The 26,414-nt window shown below is 47.6% G+C and overlaps 1 protein-coding gene across 2 annotated transcripts in view; it reads right to left on the bottom strand.

Annotated features, from left to right (window-relative positions):
- Positions 1-26,414, bottom strand: part of SCML4 (Scm polycomb group protein like 4) — a 70,719-nt gene that overhangs the window by 20,696 nt on the left and 23,609 nt on the right. Inside the window, exons 2-5 of one of the 2 annotated variants that reach the window (XM_033008466.2) lie at positions 24,307-24,521; positions 16,373-16,502; positions 13,717-13,917; positions 10,583-10,777 (exon numbers count right to left, since the gene is read on the bottom strand). In XM_033008466.2, coding sequence (XP_032864357.2) covers positions 10,583-10,777; positions 13,717-13,917; positions 16,373-16,502; positions 24,307-24,507 — 727 coding nt within the window. In that variant the 5' untranslated portion in view covers positions 24,508-24,521. The remainder of the gene's footprint in view (positions 1-10,582; positions 10,778-13,716; positions 13,918-16,372; positions 16,503-24,306; positions 24,522-26,414) is intronic. The other variant, XM_033008467.2, reaches the window with a different exon arrangement.

Below are 26,414 nucleotides of genomic sequence, written 5' to 3'. Positions count from 1 at the left end.
GCATGCATCTATCCAAAAACAAGGGTTTCCTAGGATGGATGAAGATTTACCAGCTCTGCCCGGTGTGGTTTACTCTGGGATTACAGCACCAGCCCATTCCATTTAGCTCCAATCCCCGTCCAGACATGCAGCACCATGAAAATAGGATGTCACCCTTCAGCCGGTGTTTCTACACCGCGTCAACACCGCTCTCTGGTTCGTGCACCTGCACGGCTGGGCGAGGACCAGGCCTTTTCCACACCAGCCCGTGGCTGCCCTGGCTTGGCCGGACACGGAAAGCGTTCCGGGGGATGCGACGTCTGGTTTGTGGCAGCAGAGCCGAGCTGCTCGCGGCTCGCCGAGGCGGAGCGGCGCGGAGACGCGTCCCCGAGGAGCCGCAGCATCCCTGAGGCTGCTGCGGAGAGGCAGCGAGGGAGCAGGCTGCCCAGGGCATCGGCCGACAGCGGTTCAGGGCTGTCACGCCTGCGTTTTTCGGTCTGCAGGATAACTTTTACATGGGCTGTACGAATGCACAATCCATCCACGGGGAGAAAAAGCGGGGGGTACTAGTCAGTCAGAACAGGAAAATGTAAATAAGCCTCATCCACTTGTGAATGTAGATATTATGAACACTGAAACTATGGTCACACTGTGGAGATGAAACCTGCAGTGAATTCTCCAGGGTTTAGTCTGAGGCTTTACTGCACCATGTATCATCTCACTGTGTCCTAGCTACTAAAAAATACTTTGCAGCAGCTGAAATGCCAAATCCCTGAAGGAGAAACTGCCAGTCAGTTAACATCAAGAATCTAAATTTTTTAGAGAATTTTCCAAAACCCAATGTTGTCCTGATTACAAGGACGTCAGCATAGCCAATTTTTTTTTTCATTATTTAAACAATTTCCCTTGAGTGTTTGCAGCCGAGGCAACAGCCACATTGTGTTTAATGCAGTAGAACCAGGGAATGAAACCAGCTGGGAACAGATCAGCATGGTTTTATTGTCCAAACTGAGTAAAAAGGTAGAGTAAATTCACAAGCCAGCTGCTGACAAATATATTAGATTCAATAATAAAAGGTGCTCGTGTGAATAAATAACGCATTGAGGATTTTTTTTTTTTTTTTAAGTTCTTCGGGAAGATTGAGTAAATGTCTTGTGTTGCAATGGAGAGATTTTAGTCATATCTTACAGCATAGGCAAATTGTTTAGACACTGCATACCCACAAGTGAAGGCAAAAGGATTTCAGTGACATAGGGATCCAGCCTTTAGAAAAAGCCCAGACCTGCTCCTCCATCCTCTTTCCCTCTTCCTTGCCTTTATGTTACTCCAAAGTGTACATCATGAAAAGGAGATTTATCGAGGTTGTATAGTTTCGTGTCTTAGCACAGCAATAGTTCTGCACTAGCAGAGGGAGATGGGAGAGGCTGCGATCGATCTTTTCTGCCTCCAGCTTCTAGCAGTACCTAGAGGGGCTTTTCTACCCAGGTATTTTATAATGTACGCTGTATGCTTATAAATCAGCATTGATAAAAGTTACAAAAAGATGTATATAGAATAGACTAGATGAAAAAGACTGTGTTATTTGAAAATTTCAAGGTCTTATATGCTGAGATTCTCTGCAGCTGAAGTACTTAGTGCATTACTGTTCCGCTACCACCATGATAAATCTCCCTGAATTATATTGTTTAGTACTGGCTTAAAATATTTAACAGCAATTTTTTGTTTGAAAAACAAATAATTTGAGACACAAGAAGTGAGATGTCTAGAGCAAATTGCAGTAACTGCAAAATAAGCTGCTCTTCGCCATTAATAACTAATCCAGAGATTAGGTAGAGCACATATAAAGCGTGAGCCTGTGCATGTGCTTATACATAGGTATAAGATCTCTTATAAAGTCTTTGTTTCATTTCTTCCTGCCCAGTGACACAGCCTCTGCTGGACTTTCTGATATTTCTCCTGGGGTTTCTTTTGCCATATAAATACAGCATAGCTGGGCCCTAATTCCTCAGCTCCCCTTCACAAATCCTTTCCTTTCCTGCCTTCTCCGCTGCCGCTTCTGACCTCCCCGGCCAATCTCAGTCCCCACTACTAGGAGCTCACCAATTCCTCTTTCTCATGTCTTTTTAAACCCTTCTCTCCCCATGATCCCACAGAGTCGGTTTCCCTTCACACCGGTGTGCAGCACTGTGCCGTGCCACCAGGAATCTGGGCTTGCCCCGGGACCCCATCCTAGGGCTCACCCCCCGCCTCACTGCATCTTCCTTAACTTTTGCTTCTCTGCTGAAGCCTAGCAAGCCACTGCTGCCTTTTTGTCTAAATCCCTTATGTAACTTTATCTCTTCCATGAAGAAACCCACCATAAAGTACTTTATTCCCCAAACCTCCATCTGCATCTTATTTTCAGTGAGAGTTGGGGACATATTTCTCTTGCCCAGCTGCTGGGGGTTAAACTCCTTGCCTTGCACCCTTATCTTTCTCACGGCTGCCCGTGGCCAGCATCGTCCCTGCACAAACACCACACTGCACACCACCAACAGTTTGCTTCCATTACTCTCTTAATTGCTTTAGTCTCCTGCTCTGCACTCATTTTGCCAACAGATGAATGTTCTTCAGATGGATGCTGTACGTTACTCCTTTTGGAAAGATGCTTTGATGTTCTTTGTATAATTACCGCAAACAAATACACCCCAAGGAGCTGGGGAGCACTGTTGATTAAACAAGGGCCAAGACTTTTCTAGAAAAAAAAAATGGATATTTTATTTCCATGGAACTGGAAATGCCATTGTGTGGGGTTTTTTTGAGTGAACTGGAGAAGGATAGAGAGAAACAGAAGGTAGATAAAGACTGATAAAGGAGGAAGAGCCTTTTAATCTTTTAATCTAGAAGGCTAAAAAAGAGAGCAGCATGGGGGAGGAGAAAAACGGAGCTGAAAAACTGAAGAGCACCCAAGCAAAACTCAGTAACATCCCCTGAAAAAAACTCAGAATCTGCTTCGAAACCTGTCAAATGGAAATAGTTTAAACACAAGACCCCTTTTCCCCCACTTTCGGCTGGTTCTGCTTCCTCCCATGGAGGCGCAAGCCCAGGCCCTGCCGCAGGTGCCACACACCAGGCAGTCCCAGGATCAAGGGCCTGGATCAATGGTCACAAAACATGTGCAAGTATTCATCTCTCTTCCAAAACATTTCTTGTTTTGCCGTTTAGTTAGTAAGCATTGGCTTTGCTATCTCTCACAGCCGCCCCCTCCCCCGCCCCACCGCTGCCATCACCAGCCTATGACCCTGGCTGCTCCAGCAGCCCACCAGCAAGGAGCTGCACATGTAATTGCCCACGACGTTCGTGGGCTGTCAGAGCATACACTGACACATCGCATGCGGCTCCCCAGCCATGGTATCTAACGTGGCTTGAACTGGCACAAGGTAAGGAACCCCAGGATCATGTTTCTACCCCCTCGCATCTATGAAAAATCTGGTGGGTCATGCTAATGAGTATGGCACTTGGATGGGGGATAAGTTTTTCATCATCAGTTCTGGCCTGTGGCCTGCTGATCTGACTGCTTGAAATATGGGTATACTAGATCACAGGTATTTGTATCAATATTTTAAAAGTTCAGGAGTAGAAGTTCTTGTTTCAACTTTAATTTAAACTATTTAAAATCAAAGCCTGGACTCCTAACTTCAGACATCTCCTAAAGGAATCATATAGCTCTATGGAAAAGTCTTAACCAGATAAAACAAAATTAAAGCTAAAACTGAAGCTGAAAGAGTTACAATCTCATGGTTTACCTGACCACGGCTCTAAAAGTGTCTGTGCTTCCTTCACGTGACTGCGCATGCAAAGCTTGAATTAAATACTTATACCCGGGGGTATTTTTTTCTGTAGTGGATATGATCTCACCCATCATGCTTAGTGCATTTACACCTATCACTTCATTCACTTTCCTTATGCCCACCCTTTGATATGGAAAAAAAAATCATCTTCTTTCCCTTCTTCAAACTCAATTTCATAATTTAGCTCTCTCTTTTAACCTCCATGGCTGCAGCCCAGGCAGTCTCCAGCACTGCCTGTGCCATGACTCTGAGCACACCTTTGGGTTTCTCCTCATCCCCTACTGGGACCAGAGGGCCTACCCCCGGGGGGGTAGCTTTTCAAAACGGATGGAGAGGTCAAGGAAGGAAGGAAGGAAGGAAGCCATCCCACCCTTTCTCTGCTATACTGCAGGCTCTGCCATCAATTCAAATGCCTCAAAGACCAGACAAACTTTTTATATTAGACTTTGCTGTGGCTGGACGGCTTGTGCAGTTTCTCTGATCCCTCTTTAAGAGTGACCTTAATATTTTATTTATTGTTTAAAGGATAACGTTCATGGTAGAGGAATATATGAGGCAATAAATGGCCTTTGCAGGTAATTAAATGCTGAAGAGAGCCAAGGCTATTGATAGCCGTAAAAGCCATTTATTCTGAGTGTGCTTAGAAACCAGGAGCACTGTTCCTCACAGCATGCAACAAGACAAGATTAAACAAGCCGCTGTACTAGAAAGGGGAAAGACAACATTTTTCTTGCCCTCTCAGGGCTTGAAATTTCTGAGCTGCTGTTTATTTGGTGCTTGGAACAGAAAATATTGATTGTAATAATATGTGGGTTTCTATCATATTGGGGTTTTTTTCCTAGCTGTTTTAGAAGGGCTTTGCACATGGTGGCAAGAATTATTGCCCTCCTTGGACAGATGCTCAACTAAAGGCACAGCAGGGAAGGGTGACTTGCCCACACAATCAATGTCTCTGACAAAATCCAGCTCCCAGCCTATTGTCTTGCCTACTAGTCACACTTGTAGTGCATTGCTATAGCACTTCTCGGACCAGCTTTTCAAGTGCTTGTAGATAGGAAGACCCCACCTACCTATATAGAGAGGCACTGATGTAGCATAGGGTACCCCTGCCCCTAACTGTGCTTCTGCTCCATATGGGGCCCTTCCTCCATCCACTGCCACGAGGAGAGGTGTTGTTCTCCTGTGGGCAGTGGTAGGGGACACCGTATGGTATCCACGCATACAAATTTGACATGGGGAGAGGAGCAAGGCTGGGGACCCTATTCACAGACCTTCCTGTCTTCCCCCTGATGAGGACAAGAATACAGGGTAGCCACGGGACTCCTTGCATAAAGAAAGATTTGCTGCAGCTACATGCAGCCATGCTCTTTGTGGAGCACAGCAGTTGTCTAACTGCACAAAATAACCAAAACTCAAGGTTCAGGACAGAAAGAGCAAGGAAAGGATTGACTGAAAGGGGAAAGAAGAACATGCTTATCAAGAAATTACTTCAGTTTCTGTGCCCACCATCAGGTTGGCAAGAAGTTTTATAGCAAACATGCTATATATGTATATCTATAAACATGCTATAAATAACAGTCTAACATTGCATAAGTGCATGTCAACAGTATGTAGGTGTTCCAAAAAAGTCCCTTTCTCATGCTGGCATCCAAACCTCCATTAGCTCAGCATGGGAGCACTAATGAAAGATGAACACAGAGGGTGTGGATGAAGGCACTTCACAGGATCTCTGTTGGCTTCCCAACAGGGTTTGCTTCCCACTTCTGGAGTGTAGCCCCTGGCACACTTCACGGCATTTTCTGCAGAGTTCACCCAGATCTTGCCATCATTCTAGTTCAAAATGCACTACTGCTCTCATGGGAAATTCTGGGGTGCAGGTCCAAAGGTGCTTTGAACCAGGGGACAGGCAATCTCAGGATTTGCTGTAACGCAGACCTGAAGCCAGGCACTTCCTCGATGAAGTCCTGGGAGCCATCCCAACAGCTGCTCCCCACTAATTGCTCTCAGGAGCCAGAAGGTCCCCTCACAGCTGCGAAAGAACCGTGGGGATATGTATGTCCCTAGATGTGTGTTGTGGTTTGGGCCTGATTGGCAACCAACCCCCGCAGCTAATCACCCTCCCTTCCCCCTCCCCACCTGGGAATGGGGGAGGGATTAGAGGGGTGAAGGGAGACTTGCAGGCTGAGATAAGAACAGTTTAATAATGGCAATAAAATGAGAACAATAACGATGATGGGGGAAAACAAAAAGAGATATATAAACAGGCGATGTACAGCGTAATTGCTCACCACCCGCTGACCAACACCCAGCCCGTTCCCGGCCAGCGACCCCGAGATACCAAGATCCCACAATCGCAATCCTGGAAGCGAGAGAGAGAGAGAGAGAGAGCTCCTTCCCAACCACCCCTCCTGTGTACAGTGAGCATGACGTGCCATGATATGGAATATTTCACTGCCCAGTTTGGGTCTGGTGCTCTGGCCGTGCTCCCTCCCTGCTCCCTGTGCCCTGGCGCACGGGCAGGACATGGGGAGTCGGAGAGTCCTTGAAGTCTCGGCAGCAGCTGAAAACACCAGTGTGCTATCAACATTCTTCCCATACCAAACCCAAAACTAAATCCAAAACACAGCACTCATCTAGTCCCTGAAAAGGAATATTAACTCTATTTCAGCCCAAACTAAGACAATGTGCCAAGACGAGGCAGTGAAGCCACTGTCGTTGGGAGAGTGCTGGAGAGGGCCCCTCGCCCCCCGTGCAGGGCTGCTGGGTGCTGGTGCGAGAGGCAGGACGGGCAGGGCAGGGGGGGGCTCAGGTGCAGGGAGGGTAACGCACGGCCATCGAGGCTCACTGCAGAGGCTGGTGCTGGGCACAGCCCAGCCAGTGCACGCTTCTTAGGCGTGTAAAACATCATGGTAAGTGATATATGCATATATCAGCAAATCCCACCTGGCCTGTAGGCAGCCATTAGCATCTGGCAGTCTGCCGTGAGCACAGGTGAATAATGGCTTAGGGGCATGTGCTTCGGGGCAAGGTTAAAAGGTGACTCCTGTATGGTGTAAGTGGATTAATATGACTGGACACGATGCCGGCTTCTCCTCTCACTTCTGCCAGTGTAAATCAAGAGTGACTGCACCAAAGTCAATACATGTATTAAATTCATTGGTACACAGGGGCTGAAAAGCACATGGTTTTAAAAGAAAGAACATCTCGATTACAAGCTGTAGAACAGAAACAATGAAAAATGTGGCTGCTTTGCATGGCTTCCTGTGGTGCTTTATTATGGCCCTGCTCTTTCCATGCGAGCTCTATCCCACCAGGCACCCTCACAGACCCTTCTGCGAGAAGAGCTCCTACTGTCCTCCTTATTATTGCTGCTACAGGGAAACCCCATCTCTGTTCTGTGTAGCAGAGGTCCCCCCTGTGCTGACCTTGCTGCAGAGAAATGCTGGCTCCTAGGGAGATGGAAGGAGATTTAAGCAATGCAGCATTAAACACAGACTCAACGGCTCAAGCTCCAGTGCCTAAAACTGGAGTTGTTCCACTGATGCACACAGAGCTGTTGAATACAGCCTGACATGATGAACAGGAATATTATGTATTTGCCCGACTCCAGCTGAGCACCGCGTGAAGGGTGCGAGGCCATCAATCCACAGCTCCTGAGCCGGGCACGAGCTGCCCTGGGGAAGAGGCAGCTTTTCCCCTGTCATGGTTTGAACCCGTCCGGCAGCCAAACACCACGCAGCCACTCGCCCACCCTCACCTGCCTGGGAATGGGGGAGGGAATTGGAGGAGCAAAGGGAGACTCGTAGGTTGAGATAAGAACAGTTTAATAATGGTAATAAAATAAAACAATAACAATAATAGAGAGCATAAACAGGCAATGCACAGTGCGACTGCTCACCATCCGCTGACTGATACCCAGCCTGTTCCCAGCTGGTAATCCCAAAATACCAAGATCCCACGATCGTAATCCTGGAAGCGAGGGAGAACTCTCTCCTTCCCGGCCTCCCCTCCTTTATATACCGAGCATGATGTTACATGATATGGAATATTTCATTGCCCAGTTTGGGTCTGGTGCCCTGGCTCTGATCCCTTCCAGCTTCTTGTTTGCCTGCACATGGGCAGGGCACGGGGAGTTGGGGAGTCCTTGAAATCTCAGCAACAACTGAAGACATCAGTGTGTTATTAGCATTATTCTCATACCAAATCCCATACTGAATCCAAAACACAGCACTATTCTAGCTCCTAAGAAGAAACATTAACTCTGTTCCAGTCCAAACCAGGACACCCCTCTCCAAAATTCCCTATTTCAATGGCTTTATGTGGCAAAGTTAATTTCTCCTTCCATGCCTTCGTGTTAGCTCCGGGACCCAGCAGTAATCTTGCAGATGGGTTTTCCAAACAGCCACCTGGCTGCACCGAAAGCAGCCCCCATCTCTCCAGCCTGCATCCTGAGGCCTGCAGCGATGCAGACAGCAGGTTAGAGGGTGAAGCTGCTGCCGTTCCCCCCCCTCCCTTCCAGCCACCCCCAGGCCCATGGACAGGCTTCAGCAGAGCAACCTGCGTTCACCAAATTTGGTACACCAGGTCAGTGGCCAGCAGAATGCTGAAAGTGTCCTCAAATCCTGTCTCACCATATATCTGTTAATCTTTGGTGGAAGCCAAAGACTAGCCCAGGCTGCCCATCCCATGCTGCCTCCAGAGGGGAGTAATTAATAGCTGCCCCCAAGCAGTGGGAGAGCCAGGGAAGAGAATCCTTCCCTACATCCACATCTTCTGCCTGGTCTGGGGCAAAATATTATTTTTGCCCCTTCCTCAGTGACTGGGCAGAGCCAGTAGGAACGGTGTCAGGGACATTGCATTGAAATTATGTAGGGAGAGAGATGCTCAGAGCATAATAGCCACTGTAAAAACTCTGGTTGTGGAGTTGCTTTCCATCACCTACAGCCTTGCTGTGCAAAAGTAAATGCAAATGTACATGCAAATGAAAATGCAAATGAAAATGCAAATACCAGGCCTCCTGGGCTGCACTCACTCAGTGCTACAGAAATCCCTTGACCTCTCAGAAGCATTCAGATTGCTGCAAATATTTTAGTCCAGAGGAAAAAAAAATATTACTTTTCAGCCTGGGTTCCTGCCTTTCCTCCCCTATGTGTATGAGTGGCAGATGGATTTCTTTGCACAAGAAGGCAATTTCTGCACTGCGTGCACAGCCCACTCCCAGCTTTGGTGTGCAAAGCACACACTTAGGGTCCTCCTGGCAAACAAGCGATTCATGGATCATAATTGTGGACACTAAAGCACCTTCTTCAGCTGCCAGCATGTATCTGCCATTAAACTGAATGCATGAGAGACAGTGTGCTCCCCAAACACCCACAGTGTTGTTAATAAAAGAGAAGGAAAAATAATTTAAGTCAGGAGGAAGCCTGCAGGTGAAGTGGAGGTTCAGGGCCATAACTTTGCATCTTTCTTTTTTTTTTCTAAAGTTCCTTTTGCGATGTCCGTAGTAGGGCCCCAGGGCAGCTTTCCAGCCAGTGATTGCAGGTGGGGGCTGCGGGCATGGCCCAGATCCGTGGGGGCTGCACGGGGCCAGCCGCCCGTCCCAGCACGCCGGGGTACGGGCAAGAAGGAAGCCCAGACATGCCACCCACCTGGGAGCCTGGTGCTGCTCCGGGCAGATGCCTCTCTGGACCACCACCATCCTTGGGTGCATCTGCTCCACACCACAGCCCCTCCGGGCTTCACCCCACATGGTCAAGCACTAAGGCAGGGACCTTGCTGGTTGCCCACGGGCATTTTAAGCTAGGAGAAACTTTCCTGCAAGTAGCAAAGCAAATCCCTTAGCATTTAAGGTTTATGCTGACGGGTAGAGGTGACAGATCGGGATCCAGGCTGTGTGTGTGCCGCAGCTGATATTGTTACCTTAGATTTATGCTAATGGCACTGACCCAAAAACGCATTGCTGTGAGCGGCTCTCTCCCCTCGCCCAGTCAGAGGACCCCTCGAGTGAGGGCAGACCGCGCTGATTTGCAGGTGATCCTTAAAACGAGCAGTGTAATGACACAGGTAATGAAGTGCCAGGGCAGTGCCAGGTGAGAGCACACCCCTTACGGCAGTGATTTCCTATCCATGCCACGGTGACACCAAAGATTGGGCTGGGGTCCGTGCGCTCACCCGGCCTCCCCCGTCTCACTGCAGGCAATGAGCCAAGGCAGTGCCCGAGCAGAGGGGTCCGGGGAGCAGGGACAGGCAACACTCTGCAGCAGATCTGCCAGCAGGGAAGGCTTGGTAGTCAGTGGGGATCCTGCAGTGTCTAATATGGAGGTTGAGTTGGATAGAGAGAGAAATTTCCCCTCTACCTTTCCACCGGCCTGAAACTTGAAGCAACTTAATCCCTTTGAGGCTTCTACCCCAGGGCCAAGTATGTTTGAGGAGGTCAAAAGTTATGGGAGAGAATTGATGGAAACAAGGACAATGGGATCATACAAGCTTTGTTTCCTGAGAAAAACAGATAAAATAAACAAAGAGATATAAAATAATAAAAAAATTACCCCTATCACTGCTGGGACTCCTTAACACAGTGGTTCTCACCCAAAAGCCTCCTCTATAGCCACTAGGAAAAATACTGCAAACCAGCCCACTGCCTCCCTCTGGAAAGGTCCCACAGAAATCTGCAGTTCTCTAGCATGTACAGTACAGGACCAAAAAAGACAGTCATTTCTTCAGCCCTATTAAATCTTGTGTCCAAGGCTAAATCTTGTGATCAAGCAGCCTACCTGCCTCCATCCGTCTGTTTTCATACACCTCTGGGCTTTCTGACACGGCACCGTACTGCTGGAAAGGCTGGTTGCTGAAGAGATTGTCACACAAGAGGCTGCGACAGAGCTTCTTCAGGAAGCGCAGGACGTACCCGATGCTGTTCACTACCAGCAGGTTCAGGAGATGCTGCTTCCCCTCAAAAGAGGCTGAAACTGGAAAGCAAGCAGGAACAATTCAATACCTGGGGTTGCACGGCAGGAGGAAGAATGAGCGCAGGGGAAAAGGTTTCACGCAAGTATTTGTATGTTTTAAAATATTTTATGTAATTACCCCACCTGAAGTACAAAACAAACTGGAGGAGCTTAAGGAACTGAGTTTGTGTGACCCAGTTCACCTTCCCTCTGGAGGTCTGAAAGATGTTGACTGGCATGGCCAGCAGTGCAAGGATTTCTAATATATGCATTCAACTGAAAACTGTATTGTATGATTTGAAAAAGGCCATTATGATTCCCAGGTCTAAGGAAGGGGAAAGAAAGTGATGGGATATTAGGCTGACTTCAGCAATACCCAATGTTTTAAAAGATAATGGGGAGACAAGAATTAAAGACATGGCTGTGAATGAATAAAAGGTACCAAAACTGAACCGAAGAGGGGGCTACCAGCTTCATCATGGACCTTTATTTACTGATTTAATTGCATTTATAGGCAATGGAAGGTTGGCAGTTGTTGTCTATCTGGAATTCGGTGAAGTATGAGAAATCTCTCGTTACACTGGAAATGATTGCATATGAAAGGTGGGTCAGGAGATGACAACAGGCTCTGCTGGCAGGAGACCCCGAGCACTGGAGAGGAACCGGCAGTGGTCCATGCTGGCACAAAAAGATTTTGTTGATGCAGTAAGCTAGGAGGTATTAGCAATGGAGAGGAGGATTGGGAGATTGCACAGAAAGGATTGGCTGGTCTTGAGTTCTGCAATAATAAAAACGGGTGGAAAAAAATACTAGAAAATACATGGCGATACATATTTTTTTCAGGAGGCTCAACATGATGTGGTGGGAGGAGAAATGATAGGACAGGCTCACCAGATGCCCATGAGCCACCAAGGTGACACAGGAATGAAAAAGTCAGATATGTTTGAAGGAGGTATTGAACAAAGAATTTATAGGAGAGACAAGAGTGTGTCAGTTCCACTATATAAAGTCCTGGTGAAACCTGAGATGGACTAATGGGCACCACTCAAGAAGGGTGAATTCACACTTGACGAGGTGCACCGGCAGGCCACAGTGACATTCAGGGAAGAGGAAGTTTCCCTGTAGCACAGCAGCCATCACCACCTCTGCTATGTGGGGCTGTGGGAAGACACTGGCACTTCTTTCACTAATCCAGCAATATTCCTCACAATGCAGAGAGCACCTGAAAGAATGTGTATTTCAGCCTAGTGGGATGAGGACTGCTCTCTAAAAATACATCTACGATTGAACTCAAAGGTGAGAGCAGAGCAATTAAAATTCCTGGACAAAGCTGTCAGAGAATATATTTAGCCAGGAATCCAAAAGGGCATAGGTCCCAGCCATGAGAGAGGTGGAGGGGTCACAAAAGACCCACCAGGACCAATTGTAGCAGGATACATTCAGGTGTCAACAGGTTTGCAGGGGGGAATACATGATATAGCTGCCTGAACTCTACCACCTGGAAGGTTTTTTCCAGCCCTACGGCCTCCAGTCACTACTAACAAGTATAAATTGCAATGCTAGGCTTATAATCTTTGGGATAACTTCAGATATTTCCTGCTGGCCTGAGCTGCTGTAAGGGATCATGCTCCACAGCCGGTTGAGCATCTGTGAGCCAAACCATGGGAAGACTGGAAAGCCCATGACAAAATTTGTCTGTGCTGCTGCTAGGCTGGGAGTGAGCTGCAATCTCAGAGCCATGCCATGACTAGGAGGGCATTCACCACTCCTCAACGATTAGAAGAGGTATGAAGCTGGAGCAACGTTGACCAGGTGCTTTTAGCTCAGGCACCTGAAGCCAAGCTGGCTCAGAGAAACTGAGACCAAGGAGTTTGGTAAGCTTGGTGCAAAACATGACTCTCCTGCTTGTACTGAAAATCATATATGCAATACAGAACCAGACAAAAACAAAGTTTTGTACTAAATTGCTTCGGTCTTTTGTTTCTGTGAATGAATCTGGATCATTCTTAGAGTACTTCTGATGTCCCTTAGGGAAGGCACACCTGTGGCTGGAGAGAAGCAAAGGAGAGGGAGGAAGCAGAATTTATATGCTGCACAGAGGGCCAGAGCCTGCACTCCCATGCAAGAGGGTCCCAGTGGCAGAGCTGAGCTGCTGTGATCCCTGCAAAACTGATTGGGCTTGCGGTCCTTGGCTTCATGTCCGTGCCTGACTCATCCGTGGCAGCTCATTGGAGAGCATCGTTCCCATATTCCCATCATTGTTTCATTCACACTGCATCCCCATGGGCTAAGGCTACGTTGTGACACAAAACTCTTGCTGTGATTAAAAGAAAAGTTCGTGTTCAGTCTGAGAGCCAGGCCAGGGGACTCAGCATGGGAAATGGGAGACTCATCAGGACACAGCGAGAAGTGTCACTGTGGGAGGAACTCCTGGGAGTTCCCTAAGATCTCTGATTCTCTGATATATCTCTATGGTCCTGTTGTATGACAAATTGCCTCGGGACTTCTGCAGTTCCTAAGCTGAGAGTGGATTTGGCTCATGAACTGCAGGCAGAGGACGCACCAGCAGCTGAACTCTGTGCGCGTTGTCCTTTAGAGCAACACGTGGTGGCAACGTGTGGAATGAAGTGGGCTTGCAGCGCCGCGCGTCCTTGTACGGCTGCACGAAAAACTCAGCTCGCAGGCCTGGCCTTAGCACTGTTTCGAAGAGTGGTGAGTGCAGGACCCTGAAGCTAGCCCTATTCCTCCCCTGAATCACTGCCACTGCTCTTCACCGATGTACTTTCGTCTGACACCAAGGCAAGTCCTGCAGCAGCTCATTTTACCAAGGTGTAAGCGATGTTCAAAGCTGGTAGCCGGCCCGCTGATGTGAACAGGACAGCTAGGACAGTCAGAACCGGGGACCAGGTTAAGATTCCAAGCACTTCCCAATTGGAAAACCCCTGACAAAAACGCTTTACCTGACACCGTCTCGCCTCCGTAGCCCTGCTTGATGAGCGAGAAGACCGCCTTTTGCTGGAGGGCACAGTCGATGCAGGCCTGAACAGCCTGTTGCAGGGCCGCCGACGGTCTCTCGGGCCCAAAGTGCTCTGGGAGCTGCTGCACCTTTTTTCTGTCAAGGTATGGCCCCAGGTTCGCTTGTTTGTTGACATAAATGCAGACTGTAGGCACAAAATCCCAACAAGGTTATTACAAAATGGCCCTGAGAGCATCCTAGCAAACGCTAGCTTTATACATTTCTATTTCTGTCACAAGCTCTTCCATTCGCCAGTGAATTTGCTGCACAGCCAGGCTTCCTCACACTAATCCCCCATTGCCTAAGTGCAGCGAGCTGAGTTTAGCCCTTGTTCGGTGTCACAGGTGAGGGTAAGCTGCATGCAACTGAAGAAGCTCCTGCACGTGCCTGGGGTCTGCTCTCTTGAAGCTGGAGACCAGAAAAAATGCCCAGGGAGTGCAGAACCATGACTAGCAAGGGTGACCTTACAGCAATGGCTAAACTCCAGCCTGAGGTGTGGTTTGGGTTTCTTTTTTTTCTCCACGTGTTTTCAGACTGGTTCATTGAGAGGCCCTCTGAGAAGCCCTGCTCTGAGAGGAGTTTTGGAAGACTTTGGTTCCTCGCTGCTTCTGACCTTAACGCAGCTGTAATTTCTGGAGGGTCATGCTGTGTGCTGGGCTTCACAGTGCCCTGACAGGGAGCTTTCTGACCCTCCGTGTCCAACCCAGCACTCAGCAACCTGTATTGGGAAACTGTACATCATGTGCAGTGCTAAATCCACAGCCACTCGACTGTGCCGCACCGGGAGTCTGCGAGGGGTGCCTCAGCCTCTCTGCAGCCAAGCCCCGCATGCCTCCTCTCGTATGCCACTGCCTGCAAAGGCAGTTTTTCTACATGCCATCAGGCCTGCCAGCAATAGCCAAAGAATCAGTGTTCTCCTCTCACTATCATGAACTTATTTTAAGCTTGGCTGAGACTAACTGCATCTTGGAGGAAGCGGAGATAACGCTGTGGTAACTAAGGGTGACTAAGACACAGCCTAAAGTCAGTCTAAAGTGAGACATATTATAATAGCTGGCTGAGTGTTCTCGAGCTGTCATCTTTCAGACAATATAACATTATCCTCTGACAGAAATCAGATATGTGACAAAAAAAACATCAAGCGGAGTGGAGGACATGATGACAGCTGTGTAAAGTTGGAAATAATTTACAGTTATCACCGTAATGAAAATCTAGTGTGACTGTCACAGCGCACTCGGCTACCCCATCTCTCACTGAACGGCAGAAGGGGCTCAAGCAGTTTATCCTGGGTAAACAGGAGGATAATAGCAATCATACTTATCATTACATAGCACTTTACACCTTCTAAGTGCCAAACAAACAAAGGGATAACACACCGAAAGACAGCAGCAGCATGCATGAATTGCAGGGGGCTGCCAGGGTGTTCCAGGGTGTCACCGTGCCAAACCTTCCCAAATCTGCAGGATGTGGCTTCTGCTGTGACAACCCACTGGTTTTGTCTGGGGCTTGGCTGGGTACTTCGCTGGGGAGCGGGGGTCCCTGTGCTCCTTTCAGTGCAGATAGGGAGGTAAAATTTGACTTGAGCCTGCCTCCGCCTCCTGCAAACCCTGCTCTGGTGGAGCCTACACGCACCGTTGGGGAGGTGCTGGGAGAAAAGGTGCCAGGCAGATGGAGGTACCGGGTGCTACATCTGCAGAGCCTGAAATGACCCACGGAGCCTCTGCGGCCACCCCGGCGATGTGGTGGGGCTGGTGGACTGTGCCTCCCCGTCCCCCTCCGAAAGCGGCACCGGGCACACCTCTGGGGACAGCACTATGAAACACCGCTCGGCTGATGTTTGCCAAGTCCTTTGCAGTCTTTGAATGTGAAGGGATAAATGAGAATAAAATATATTATTATCGTCATCATCACTACGTTTAGTATCATTCTGCTACCAGAGCAGATGGAAAACTTCTCCTCTGTGCATCCCAGCTAAGAAATAATGGGATTTATGTGTTGTGTTTAGATTCTAATGCTATCTAATCCGTTTCTCTGCTGAAATCTCAGGGTAAATCAACTGCCTTGTTGATTTCCTTCTCATTTACATCAGTCGAAAAACATTGACCTATGTTACTTCTGGTAATATAAGCAAAAAAATAGTAAGGCTGTGTTTTCCCTGACTACAGTCAAAAATGACCAGGTCTGCTGTTGTGATAAGGCATTGGGGTTTATGTGCTGGTAACCCTGACTACAGTCAGACTGTGGCTTCTCCATCCTCCTTCTCCCCACAGCTGTAACAGATGCTTCATGTTCACACCGGGGTTTAGTCTGGTCATTGCAACGCATTTGATGGGGTGAGTGCTGGGTATGAAATGGTAGCATTCATGGGATGTTGATGGCCGCATTTCAAGAGGAATGGATCTGACATCTCCACTAAACTTGACACATGGCAACCAAAATATAGTCTTGCAGGGCGGCTCTGTTCTTTGTCATTGATCTCCAGTCTAATCTGCGAACACCCCGTTTTCATGAGCTCTGCCTGTTCTAGAAAGCACAGCATCTGGCTGTCAACCCTTGGCTCCTGCTCACCCCTTGGCCAAGGAGCACATGAGGCTGGGTACCTGTGAGAGCCTGTGGGGTGGCTGAGTTGGGTATCGTAGCTGCATCCTGCGGGATTGAACTAATATCCGGCTCCGGTGTGCTTCTCGGCGGAGAGATTGCTAAGGGAGTCATCAGGACGCGAGACTTCAGCTGCAAAAAATAACCGGTTGGGTAATGAAAGTATACACAAGATATTCCAATTTTATTCCGTGTATGTCACGCCCCATGAACTCCCCCTCATTAGCAATCTGCTATTGCATCACTTTCTCCAGGCCAGGAGCATCCGTTCTGCTCCCAGGAGGATGCTGGAGCCTGAAGCCTGACTGATTTGCAGCAGACAGCAACGCCTTAAGTTACAGGATGCAAATATTATGCCACCCACCGGGTAGTTATTTACACCTGAGCAAATTGGGTCTAACACTCTAACAAATCAGTGCAATGGCATTTTACGACCCATTTCATGTGGGTGTAAACAATTCTCCACAACTCAGAAACACGGGGTCTTTAACTACATCATAATTTAGGGCCAAATTCTGCTCTTGGTTGCAGGGTGTAAATCTTGTGTAAATCCAGTGGCACCAAGAGGCTACTTTGGGCAGATACCCATGTAAATAAGCTCTGACCGTGGTCCATAGTGTGATATTACCAGGTAGTAAATACAAACTGCTGCACTGTTGCACCCAGTAATCTTCATGACCTGCAGCCCAGCTTGGAGAAGTGAAATGCGATGGGAATTTACGGTGCAATATCACTACATCTTTATGCTTCTGGTACCTGGCAATGTCTCACCAGTCAAGTGATGAGGCTGATGTGATGGATGTGACCTGAAGGTACCACTCTTGCTTTTCCTTTTGCTACAAAGGGAAGTGGGGTGAAAGCAGACAGCCAAGCACACAGCTGGTTGATTTATAAATTTACATATACTACACCAAGCTGGCCTCCTGACAGTTGATTTGTTGTTGTTGTTGTTGTTATCTTTCAGTGGCCAAAGGTAAAAATGCTATAAGTGACAAGTGTAAGAATGAGAAGGAATTTTTAGCCCTGTTAAATTTGCAAAGTATTGCTTCTCTCAGCGCTTATGTCCGAGCTGGAGGTAACGTTCAAAGTTTATTTTAGGTAGAAATGAAGCCAGACCGCTACCTACAAACCAAACCTTGAGCAAGTCCTGGTGGAGAGTAGAAGTCATTTTGGATAAAGATTCATGTTATCCGTGATTATGATTATAGCTGTCTAAATGATTGGTCACTGTTTCAGGGTAACGGTAAAAACAGAAAGCTGGGGAAGGGAGGGGGAAGGCTCTTGGACTTAGTGCCATTCAAGTGAGTTTTTAATCATTAAATCTTTGGGAGTTTGGGTCATTCCCCAGTTACTGGCTTATGCCAGAAAGGGCTTCACTAAGAGGGAATTCAGGGTCTTTTTTGCTTTCAGGAGCACAGTAGCCTGTGCTGAGATGGTAACCATCAAAACAAAAAGGTCATTTTGGTCGAGATGGGTTTAATCTTTGCATGCCCTTCCAGGACTTGCTCCTTTACACAGCCCAGAGCTTCCCTCAGAGCAGCCTCTGTAGAAAGATGGACATGATAAGCCCAGATGGACATAAAATCTGGTTCCTCATCCAGGCACCATCCCCTTCAGGGCACTGTCCCACCTGCCCCAGAAGCACCAGGCACCACCTCCACATGATGCCATCGCCTCCCCGCCCCTGGGATTTAGGCTGAACAAGGGAGAAACTCTTCAATGAGTGAATCTAAGACAAACTGTGGATTTGACCTCTTGCTGTATGGCAGTTGTAGGACACTAGGGACCCTGAGCTGGCCCCTGCCTGGTGCCAGTCCTCACCTGCCTGTGTTCTCCTGTTTTTATAGGGTTGTCTTGCCTTCAGGTTAGGATCAGGAAAGACCAGCAGCAAAGTGCTGTCAGTTCATTTTCCAAGCGATTAAAATAAATGGGAAGAAAATGGTGTTTCAAAAACCGATGTCCCCATCCAGTTTGGGGTTTATCCCATGTGAGAAGATGAGAAGCAGCATGATTTGCTATTTTCTGTAGCAACATGTCGATAACTAGCTTTTCTATGGTGAAGTGGACTGTGAAACTTTGGGTAGCCCCTATACTAGGCTTCTTGGCTTGCTTTTGATCATACCCATATATGTATATATAATAAATACATATATACATATGTTTTGTACACGGTATATACACAGATAGAAAGGTATATACATTTATATAGAGATGTACATATATACTTGTGTATATATATTTACATATATGTATATATAAATATATATATGTGCACTCACACATGCACACATCTATATAGATACTGTTTTGGAGACAGAACAGCTAATAACTTCTGTTTCACTTGCATGTTGGCTCCTTAATGTCCTTACTGGCTCACAGCCCTGCAGCCCCAGACACAGGCGCACAAGTCCCCTCTCCAACCCTTGAACCTCGTGCACCATCTCAGCTCACACTGACCCACCAACACCATCAGCTCGGTGAAGGTGGGACAGTGCTGGGTAGGCCTCTTTCTCTGCCTTTTCCTTGGCTCCTGGAGGCCCAGGCGGGCTTATGTTAAAGAGTAAATAAACAGAGGGCAAGACTTGTGTAAATTCTCTAGCTTGGAAGCCCCTTCTTGGCAGTTTGTTGTTTTAGCAAACAGTTTACTGCAATCTTAATTGCAACAATATGTGCTCTACAGCCTCTGGATACAGATAAATGCCATTTTATTAGGGGTAGCAGAGAATGTGCTTTCATTAGATTAAAATAAAACAATGCCTGATTACAAGAGACAGTACACTAGCAAACACGGCTTAAATACCTCCTGGCCACTGAAACCCTGAGTAGCCCCTGAATATCACTAAATGTAAATCACAAAGTATTTCATTCAAAGATGTCTTTTCTTGGACGGATTCTTCTCTATCAAAAAACCAACCCAACCAACCAGCTGACTGACTGAAAGCTTGGCAGTAGAGAGTACATATGCATGAAAGTGAAAAAAAGCAGTGAAGAAGAGAGAAAAAGAGAGAGAAAAGAAGACAGAGAAAATCTGTCAGAGCACTTTGGGATATCCTGCAGTAAGGCATTAGAATCAGCTTTTGAGTATCAAATGTCATAAGTTTTAATATGCAAAGCATGAGATATAAAAGGCAATTCTTGCTTCAAAACAAGATGTACAACCAATCCCCCCACTCTTATGGACCTTCTACCATGGGAAAGAGATCACAGAAAGCTGATCAGGGATTTAGAGTAGGAAATAAGTGTGTCTGCTTGACCAAAATCACAGTACATGAGATGCAGAGAGAGAGCAGGCTTTTGTGCCATTGATGCCAGCTACAGGCTTGCCTGAGTATGCAGTGGCCGTGGACGAGGAGGACCCTGCTGAGTCCGGGCGTTTCTGTTACAATCTGCACACTCCTTTGGAGCAGTCAGGATTCATCTAGCTGGTATTTCTGTCATCCCACACCAAAAGAAGTGAAAGACAGGGAAGAACATTTCCCAGATAGCTTTTTTTTTTTTTCTTCTGAAGTTCTCTGCCAGACTGTATAATAAAATACACAGGAAAGAAACAAGATGAACTATGATGCAAACTTTCTCTGTACTTTTCTTAAACCACTTGGACCACAAGTCTTCATCTTTATGGCTCCTCGTTCCCCTGTACCAGTTGTCCCTTGTCCCGATAAAATATTTGCTAGAAAAGGCTGAGGTTCACCCCATTTCTGTGGGCCTGTGTCCTTCCAGCCAGGAGGGCAGAGGCGCCTCCTGGCCACAAGAATTTTTACTGCTGGAGATGAAACCAACTCCAGCCCCTGCAGATGTGCGCCAAGGTGAGTGCCTTGGCCAGCCTGGTCCCGCTGCGTGGGCTTCTGATGGCTGGGCAGAAAGGTGCCATTAAACCTGCACCAGGGAAGCACAGAGCTTCCAGCTGCGTGTTTTGGGGTCCTTGGCTACACCTCGCCCTCTCTGTGCATTTGGCTGGGGGTGAGGAGGCTCAGCACGAGGCAAGTCAGGGCTCGGCTCAGTCGCGGGGGCAGAGAGGGGTCAGCCCTGGGCTGGCAAAGGCAAAACACAGTCCAAGATCATTCCTGCCTTTTCTTCTGTGCTGTGCAATACCTTTCTTCTGCACAGCGAATGATGCAGGGGAGTCTGCACGCAGGCTCCTACACCCCCTAAGTGGTTTCCAGTGAATGAGGCAGGCAACCTCAAGAGGAGCGTATGCAACCTTAAAATCCAAAGCTGTATCGCAGGACAGGCGAATAATCAGGGCACTTTAAGGTTCTCTGTGCAATCTCGGTCCCGGTGTGCCCGAGTCCTGACTGCTGATCTGTCATCATTAATAGTGACTTCCAGGGCAGCGGGGGAACCTCTGCCCTGTAATGGAAATTGTCACTCCACATGCCGTCCTCAGCGGGGGCGTCTCTCGCCGCCCACCACGCCTGGCAGGAGCTTGCAAGCTCCTGGCTCACCGCTCGCCCTGGGCTGCAGCCACCTCCCCGGGAGGTGGCACGGAGGGGACAAACTGCCCTCTCGGGCTGCTCAGATGGGGCCAGCGCTTTGTTGCACTCTGGGAGGGATGTGGTGGTCTTTGCTGCAGCACTGCCCCGCGAGCATGGCGCTCCGATGTCCTCTGACACTGCGGACCCCTCCACAAAGCTAACAAAGCCTTCCGTCCTACAGGCTTTCTAGGCAGCTCTTTGGGGCTGCCCCTCACCGACAGCCAGGGAATTAAACCCAATTCATCTACTAACCTCCCCCTCGGCTGCCAGAACAGTCTTTTTCCTAGAGCTTTAGACAGTCAGAAAGAATATTGTATTTAGGGAAAATGTAGAGTTTTATGGCAAATAGCTCCACATCAGGTACAAAGCAGTTTTTGGAAAAACAGCCGATGAAATTTTATAACCAAAGCTGTGAAAAAATAAACAGGATAGCGAGGAAAAGGACTTTGCTTGGTGCTGAAGCGTGATGAAAAGTCATTTTAGGAAGACATAGATATTTGCTTTAATATCAATGAAAACAGGCAATGGGTCATCTGGCTATAAAGAGCATGTGATTAAAAATGTCTGTTATTCACATCTCGGTCAAAATAAATTTAAATCTAGGCTGTAAATTCCTAGTTTGCTAAAAATTCAGAAGTATTTTTCCATCTGTTCTGTAATAATTCAGCTATCTGGTTGCTATAAAGAATTTGGTTGTCTGCCATTTGGGCAGGGAGTCATTTTTTAAAATGCGTTTAAGTCTCATGGTATCTGAAAGTCATACAATTAGGGAGCTAATTAAATCAAGCTAGAGTTCCCCATCAAAAAATGTAATCTTTGACTCGCGCTGGGGAAGCGTTTTTGATGGAAAGGGGTTCACTTCAGCTGAGCACACAGCGCACAAAGGTGCCTCACAGAAAACGTTGCTTTGGTGTACAAATCCTATAGCACAAATAAACAGCTCCAGGCCAGATGCCACGGATGCTACAGTTCACAAGTGTCAGCTCCAGAAACTTAAGCCATCATTTATAAAAGGATGCCTTTTTACTCGCTGTCCCTCACCAAGAAGTAACATCATCCCAGATTCACTGCCAAAGGAGGGACGCTGCCGCCTCCCCACTAAGTTCCTGGGGATGAGGAGAAGGTGTGTGGTACCCAGCCAGGGGGAAAAGCTTCCCCCCTTGGAAGAAGAGGGGGAAGCAGCAATCAAGTTCTCGGCCACCTAGGTCCGAACCACAATGTTACTGCAGCACTTTAGGAAACCTGAGTCTCCCTTTTCGCTTCTCCCGCTTACGGATATGTGGTAGTTAGTGAAAGGCTTTGTCACAGATGGATGGGTGCGTTTGGTGTGGAACAGAACATACTCCCCAGCATTGGTTTGGGGTTTTTTTTGTCAAATTACAAATTAAATGTAAATGCAGGAGTAAGAAATGGTGGTCAACAAGACAAAGCAGGGGCAGAAGGGATGGGGTCTGCCGAAACTCTGCATACAATCATCTCAGGGACTCAGTTTCACCATATCTCCAAAGTAGTATTATCCCAGCCTTGGATGGTTTTGATCAAAAGAGCCTACAAGTGACCCAGCTTGACTGATAATAATTTAAATTATTACTTGTAATAAATAAAGAAAAATATAATATATAATAAAATTTTTATAAGAAGTACTTTGAGTAAAACAATTCAGATGTTTGTGTTCAAGAATTTTAACCTAATACTGAAGTGAAAAATAATAAGTATTTCCATATCTGACATTTTACAAAACACTAGAGTATTTGCTCCAGTCTTAGCTTGGATATGCAGTTCTATTTTGGCCTACCGCTATAAAATTCTGCAGTAATCCCAAGAGGGACACCTGAGCCTGCTGTCAGGTTGTATCTGTTTGGCTGCTGCTGTTACATCATTCACGATACCAAAGTTAAGGCTTTTCAGAAGAAATGGGAAACTGCAGCTGGAACTGTCTCTTAGCCGTGCAAGGTCTGTTTTCAGCACAGCCTGAAACACACTTCAGAATGCGCCCCCATAGCAGAGAAGGGTATGGATGAAGTCGGGAGAGGATGAAGAGGTGCGGGAGAAGGGAGAAGATGAGGAGGAAGCATTAAGGGCTGAAGTACTGATGCCTGCTGCAGTAGGTGTTGCACAGGGGGATGCAGAGGAGTGGGGGGATTCTGGATATGGGATGCAGAGGGGTGGTGAGGGTGGCTTGCCTGGAAAAGAGAGAGGAAGGAGGAGGGAGGTCGGTGGACGGGAGGAAGAAGAAGGTCTGGCAGGAGGTGGAAAGGGGGGGAAGGGCAACAATAAGGGTAGCCTGCTCTAGATAAAGCCCAAACCCCAGTTCCTGAGACGTTTGGTGCCTGTGCCCGGCGCTCAGTCGGCAGCACTGCGCGGGGGGGGGGGCCTTGCTGCCTCCCGTGACCCGGGAGAGACCCCGGGAAACGCCGGGCAACACCCGGGGCTGAGACTTTCTCCAGGGAAGGCCGGGGCAGACCCTGTGCCTGCACCGCGCCTGTTACTCGCTTTTTTTGTTTGGACATCAGGAATTTAAGCAGCTGTTATTTTCCAAGAGCCAGCAATTTGCCCTCCCTGTGTAGCAGACCGCATGTCTGTACCCGTTCCCGTTAAAAACCAGGCACGGGCACAGGAAGCAAGTACGGTGCCCCTAGCTGGGTGCCGGCAGAGATGGAGAGAATAACGGAGCAATCTACTGACGACAAGACCCCTCACTACAGTGTAGCTCATTTTCACTCCCCAGAATAAATTTCCCCCCCCCCCTCAGCATCACAGCCCCGTTTTTGCCTGGTCTAAGGCATCACAGTGGCCCCACTCCTGTCAGTGCTGAGCCCACCAGGGGCCAGTGAGGAGTGGGGGTGACGTAGGGTGGGAGAGCCCCAGCTCACTGCCAAATTAGGGTTTAAGGCACAGAGGGTTTCTTTCTTTATCCCTACCTCCCCACTAGGGTTACTCTGAGAGCTGGGCATGATTTTCCCCCAAAGTGAGCAAGACAAATAACCAACACTGCCTTCCCCTCAGTAAGTAAAAACTCATTACTTTCTAAAATGTCCCTTTTTTTTCCTTTGGAAATTAGCTTTATTTTCTCCTTTTATTCCCACTCCCCCATATTCCTCTCCTTTTCCTTTCATTTTGTTTCATTCCTAATCGCTGCTAGTGAGAGAGAAGAAGTGACAAATGAGAGAGAAACACTTCCCAGAAGGTGCACAACCATCTCACACAACACTGTGGAAGGCAAGTTATTTTCAAACCACGCAAATTAAAATAACTGTAAACTTTAAAAAAAAATTAATTTCCCTCTATTTTTCACCAGCTCCAGTAGAAGAGAACCTGGCTTCTCTTACTTATTTTTGCCTTGCTCTGCCCCCACCCTTGTTCAACTGTGCTTCCATTCCTGCATTTCACCTGAAATTCCAGGAGGCAATGTATTAAAGCCAGCAGGAGGTGGAGAAGGAGTGTGAAAACCATGTATCTACCTTGTACCCGGGTTTTCTCCCTCTCTTCTTTGGGATCTTCACGACAGGCAGAGCACCGGCCGGCGCTGAGTAGAGGTTGTGAACAGTCATTTTGATGGGTGCGGGCTGGAGCGGGGGCCGCCCTCGCTTCCTCCCCGCCATTCGGGGGGACTGCATCTCCCCGGGGGCCAGGCTGGTGGGCAGGCACGGCAGGTAGCTCATCTGCCCCGGGGCTGCTGATCAACCAGAAGGGAGAGGAAAAAAAAAAAAAAAAAAAAAAGAGCTTTTTATTTCTTTTTCATTTTAGGTTTTTCATCCAAGGCGGTTTTCTCGTGCTGTCATTTTCCCCTGTTACCATCGCCCATAAAGCAGCAAGAATTACGCCACCGGTGTGCACTCGCAGGTGGGATTCACCTGACCACAGCTGGCTCATCTTCTTCAAAGCAGGACAAAACCCTTGTCATCCCCGCTGCTCCCCACTGACTGTGAATACAGTACGGGGAGCTGGCTCCAGTGGCCAGGGCTGTATTGCAGATGTCTAATAGGTGAATCCCAAGACACGGTGAATCCACCTTAACCCTGCATCCTGCAGATAAGCGTGGTGAAGGCACGAGCACGCACCCATCAGTCAGTGCTTTCAGAGGGGGTTTGGAGTAGACAACCTCCTGAGGTCCCTTTCAACCCGATTTTTTTTTCTCAAATTCTGTGGTTCTGCAAATCCTCCCTCACCTCAGAAGTGCTACCAATTCCACAACGGGCTTCCCTCCACTTTAAACGCCACACTCCTGAGCAGGGAGGCAGAACTGGACCACGAGGCTGCCGGCACGAGGTAGCTGCCTTAGAGCAGAATTGCCAAATATTTACTCTCTGCAATTTTATAGCATCTGTTACCACGCATGTTAGTAGTGGGCTTTTGGACATACTCCATCAAAAGCTGTTACTTCACCACAACTCCATGCAGCTGATGAAGTTGAGCAGGGGTAATGGAGTGGAATCTGGTCCATTTTCCTCTGCCCAGGTTTTAATAAAGAAAACAAATATACAAAGATACAGAGTACCAAGGGAATAGGTAGCATTCTTCACAGCTTCTGGCAAGGGTCTCATGCTAACAAAGGTCAATAAAAAAAACCCAAGACTGCAGAAATACATTTTCAAACATTGGTTTGTCCAGGCATCTGCTTTCCTGCGCGTGGGCAGAATACTAGTCACAGTCCTGCCTGCATACATTGCTAGACATAAGGGTCTAAGCAATTCTATGCTTTTATGATAAACCTTGTGATGGCTGACGTTTTCAATTTCATGCTCCCTCAGGCCAGTGATAACAGAAGACTCCCTGCTATCAGTTTTTACAGAGCAGGCTCGTAGTCCTCTCAGCCACACAGAAAAGCCTAAAGATGTGGTCCGAGAGCATCCTCTAAGCTCAAAAAACATAAAGCAGGTATAGGTTTGTTTATTACCACAAACAACTTCACATTTTTACAAAATCTACAGAATATAAAAATCTACAAAGTTCTCACTACACTTCAAATCTCACAATTTCAGAGCCCGGTGTTGATCGGATTGATCAGAGCTGACAGCTGGGAATGAGATGGGGGTTGCTCACCCACAGAGTGGGAAGGGTACCACTTGAGAGCGGCCTCTGGCAATGAGTGTCTGCAGCTGGGGGCTTCTCTGCTTCCAGGGCAAATACATTTTGCCTAGTTAAAACTTTGTAAGCATGACTGACTAACAAGTGACTCACTTCTCTGGTCTTACCCAGTCCATAGTTTACACAGTCTCCTGTAGGATAAGAAAAATAGAGCACTCCCAGCCCTACCTTCCAGTAAATGATTTTTTTTTGCAATATATTAAAAACTGGGGTTTTTTAAATAACAGTAGGGGTGTCTGCTCAGTTCAGACAGATCCATTAATATGACAGGAATTACAGATTGACTATAAAATCCCCAGTCTTCAACATCAGTTGTCTGAAACTCTCATGCAAACAGTGAATGTCTAACATCAGATCAGAGCAAACCTGCAGTGCCTAATTTACCCTATCATCCAGGGCCGCTGTGGTTGCCCTCTCCAGGCATGCTCAGCTAGCTTGGGAACCACCTGAAATACCGCCACAGGGCTCTGATTTTTACCAA

This window comes from Tyto alba, unplaced genomic scaffold (assembly GCF_018691265.1).
Source record: "Tyto alba isolate M040663 unplaced genomic scaffold, T.alba_DEE_v4.0 Super-Scaffold_40, whole genome shotgun sequence".
NCBI classification, from domain to species: domain Eukaryota; kingdom Metazoa; phylum Chordata; class Aves; order Strigiformes; family Tytonidae; genus Tyto; species Tyto alba.
This window is presented reverse-complemented; position numbering and strand designations above follow the sequence as displayed.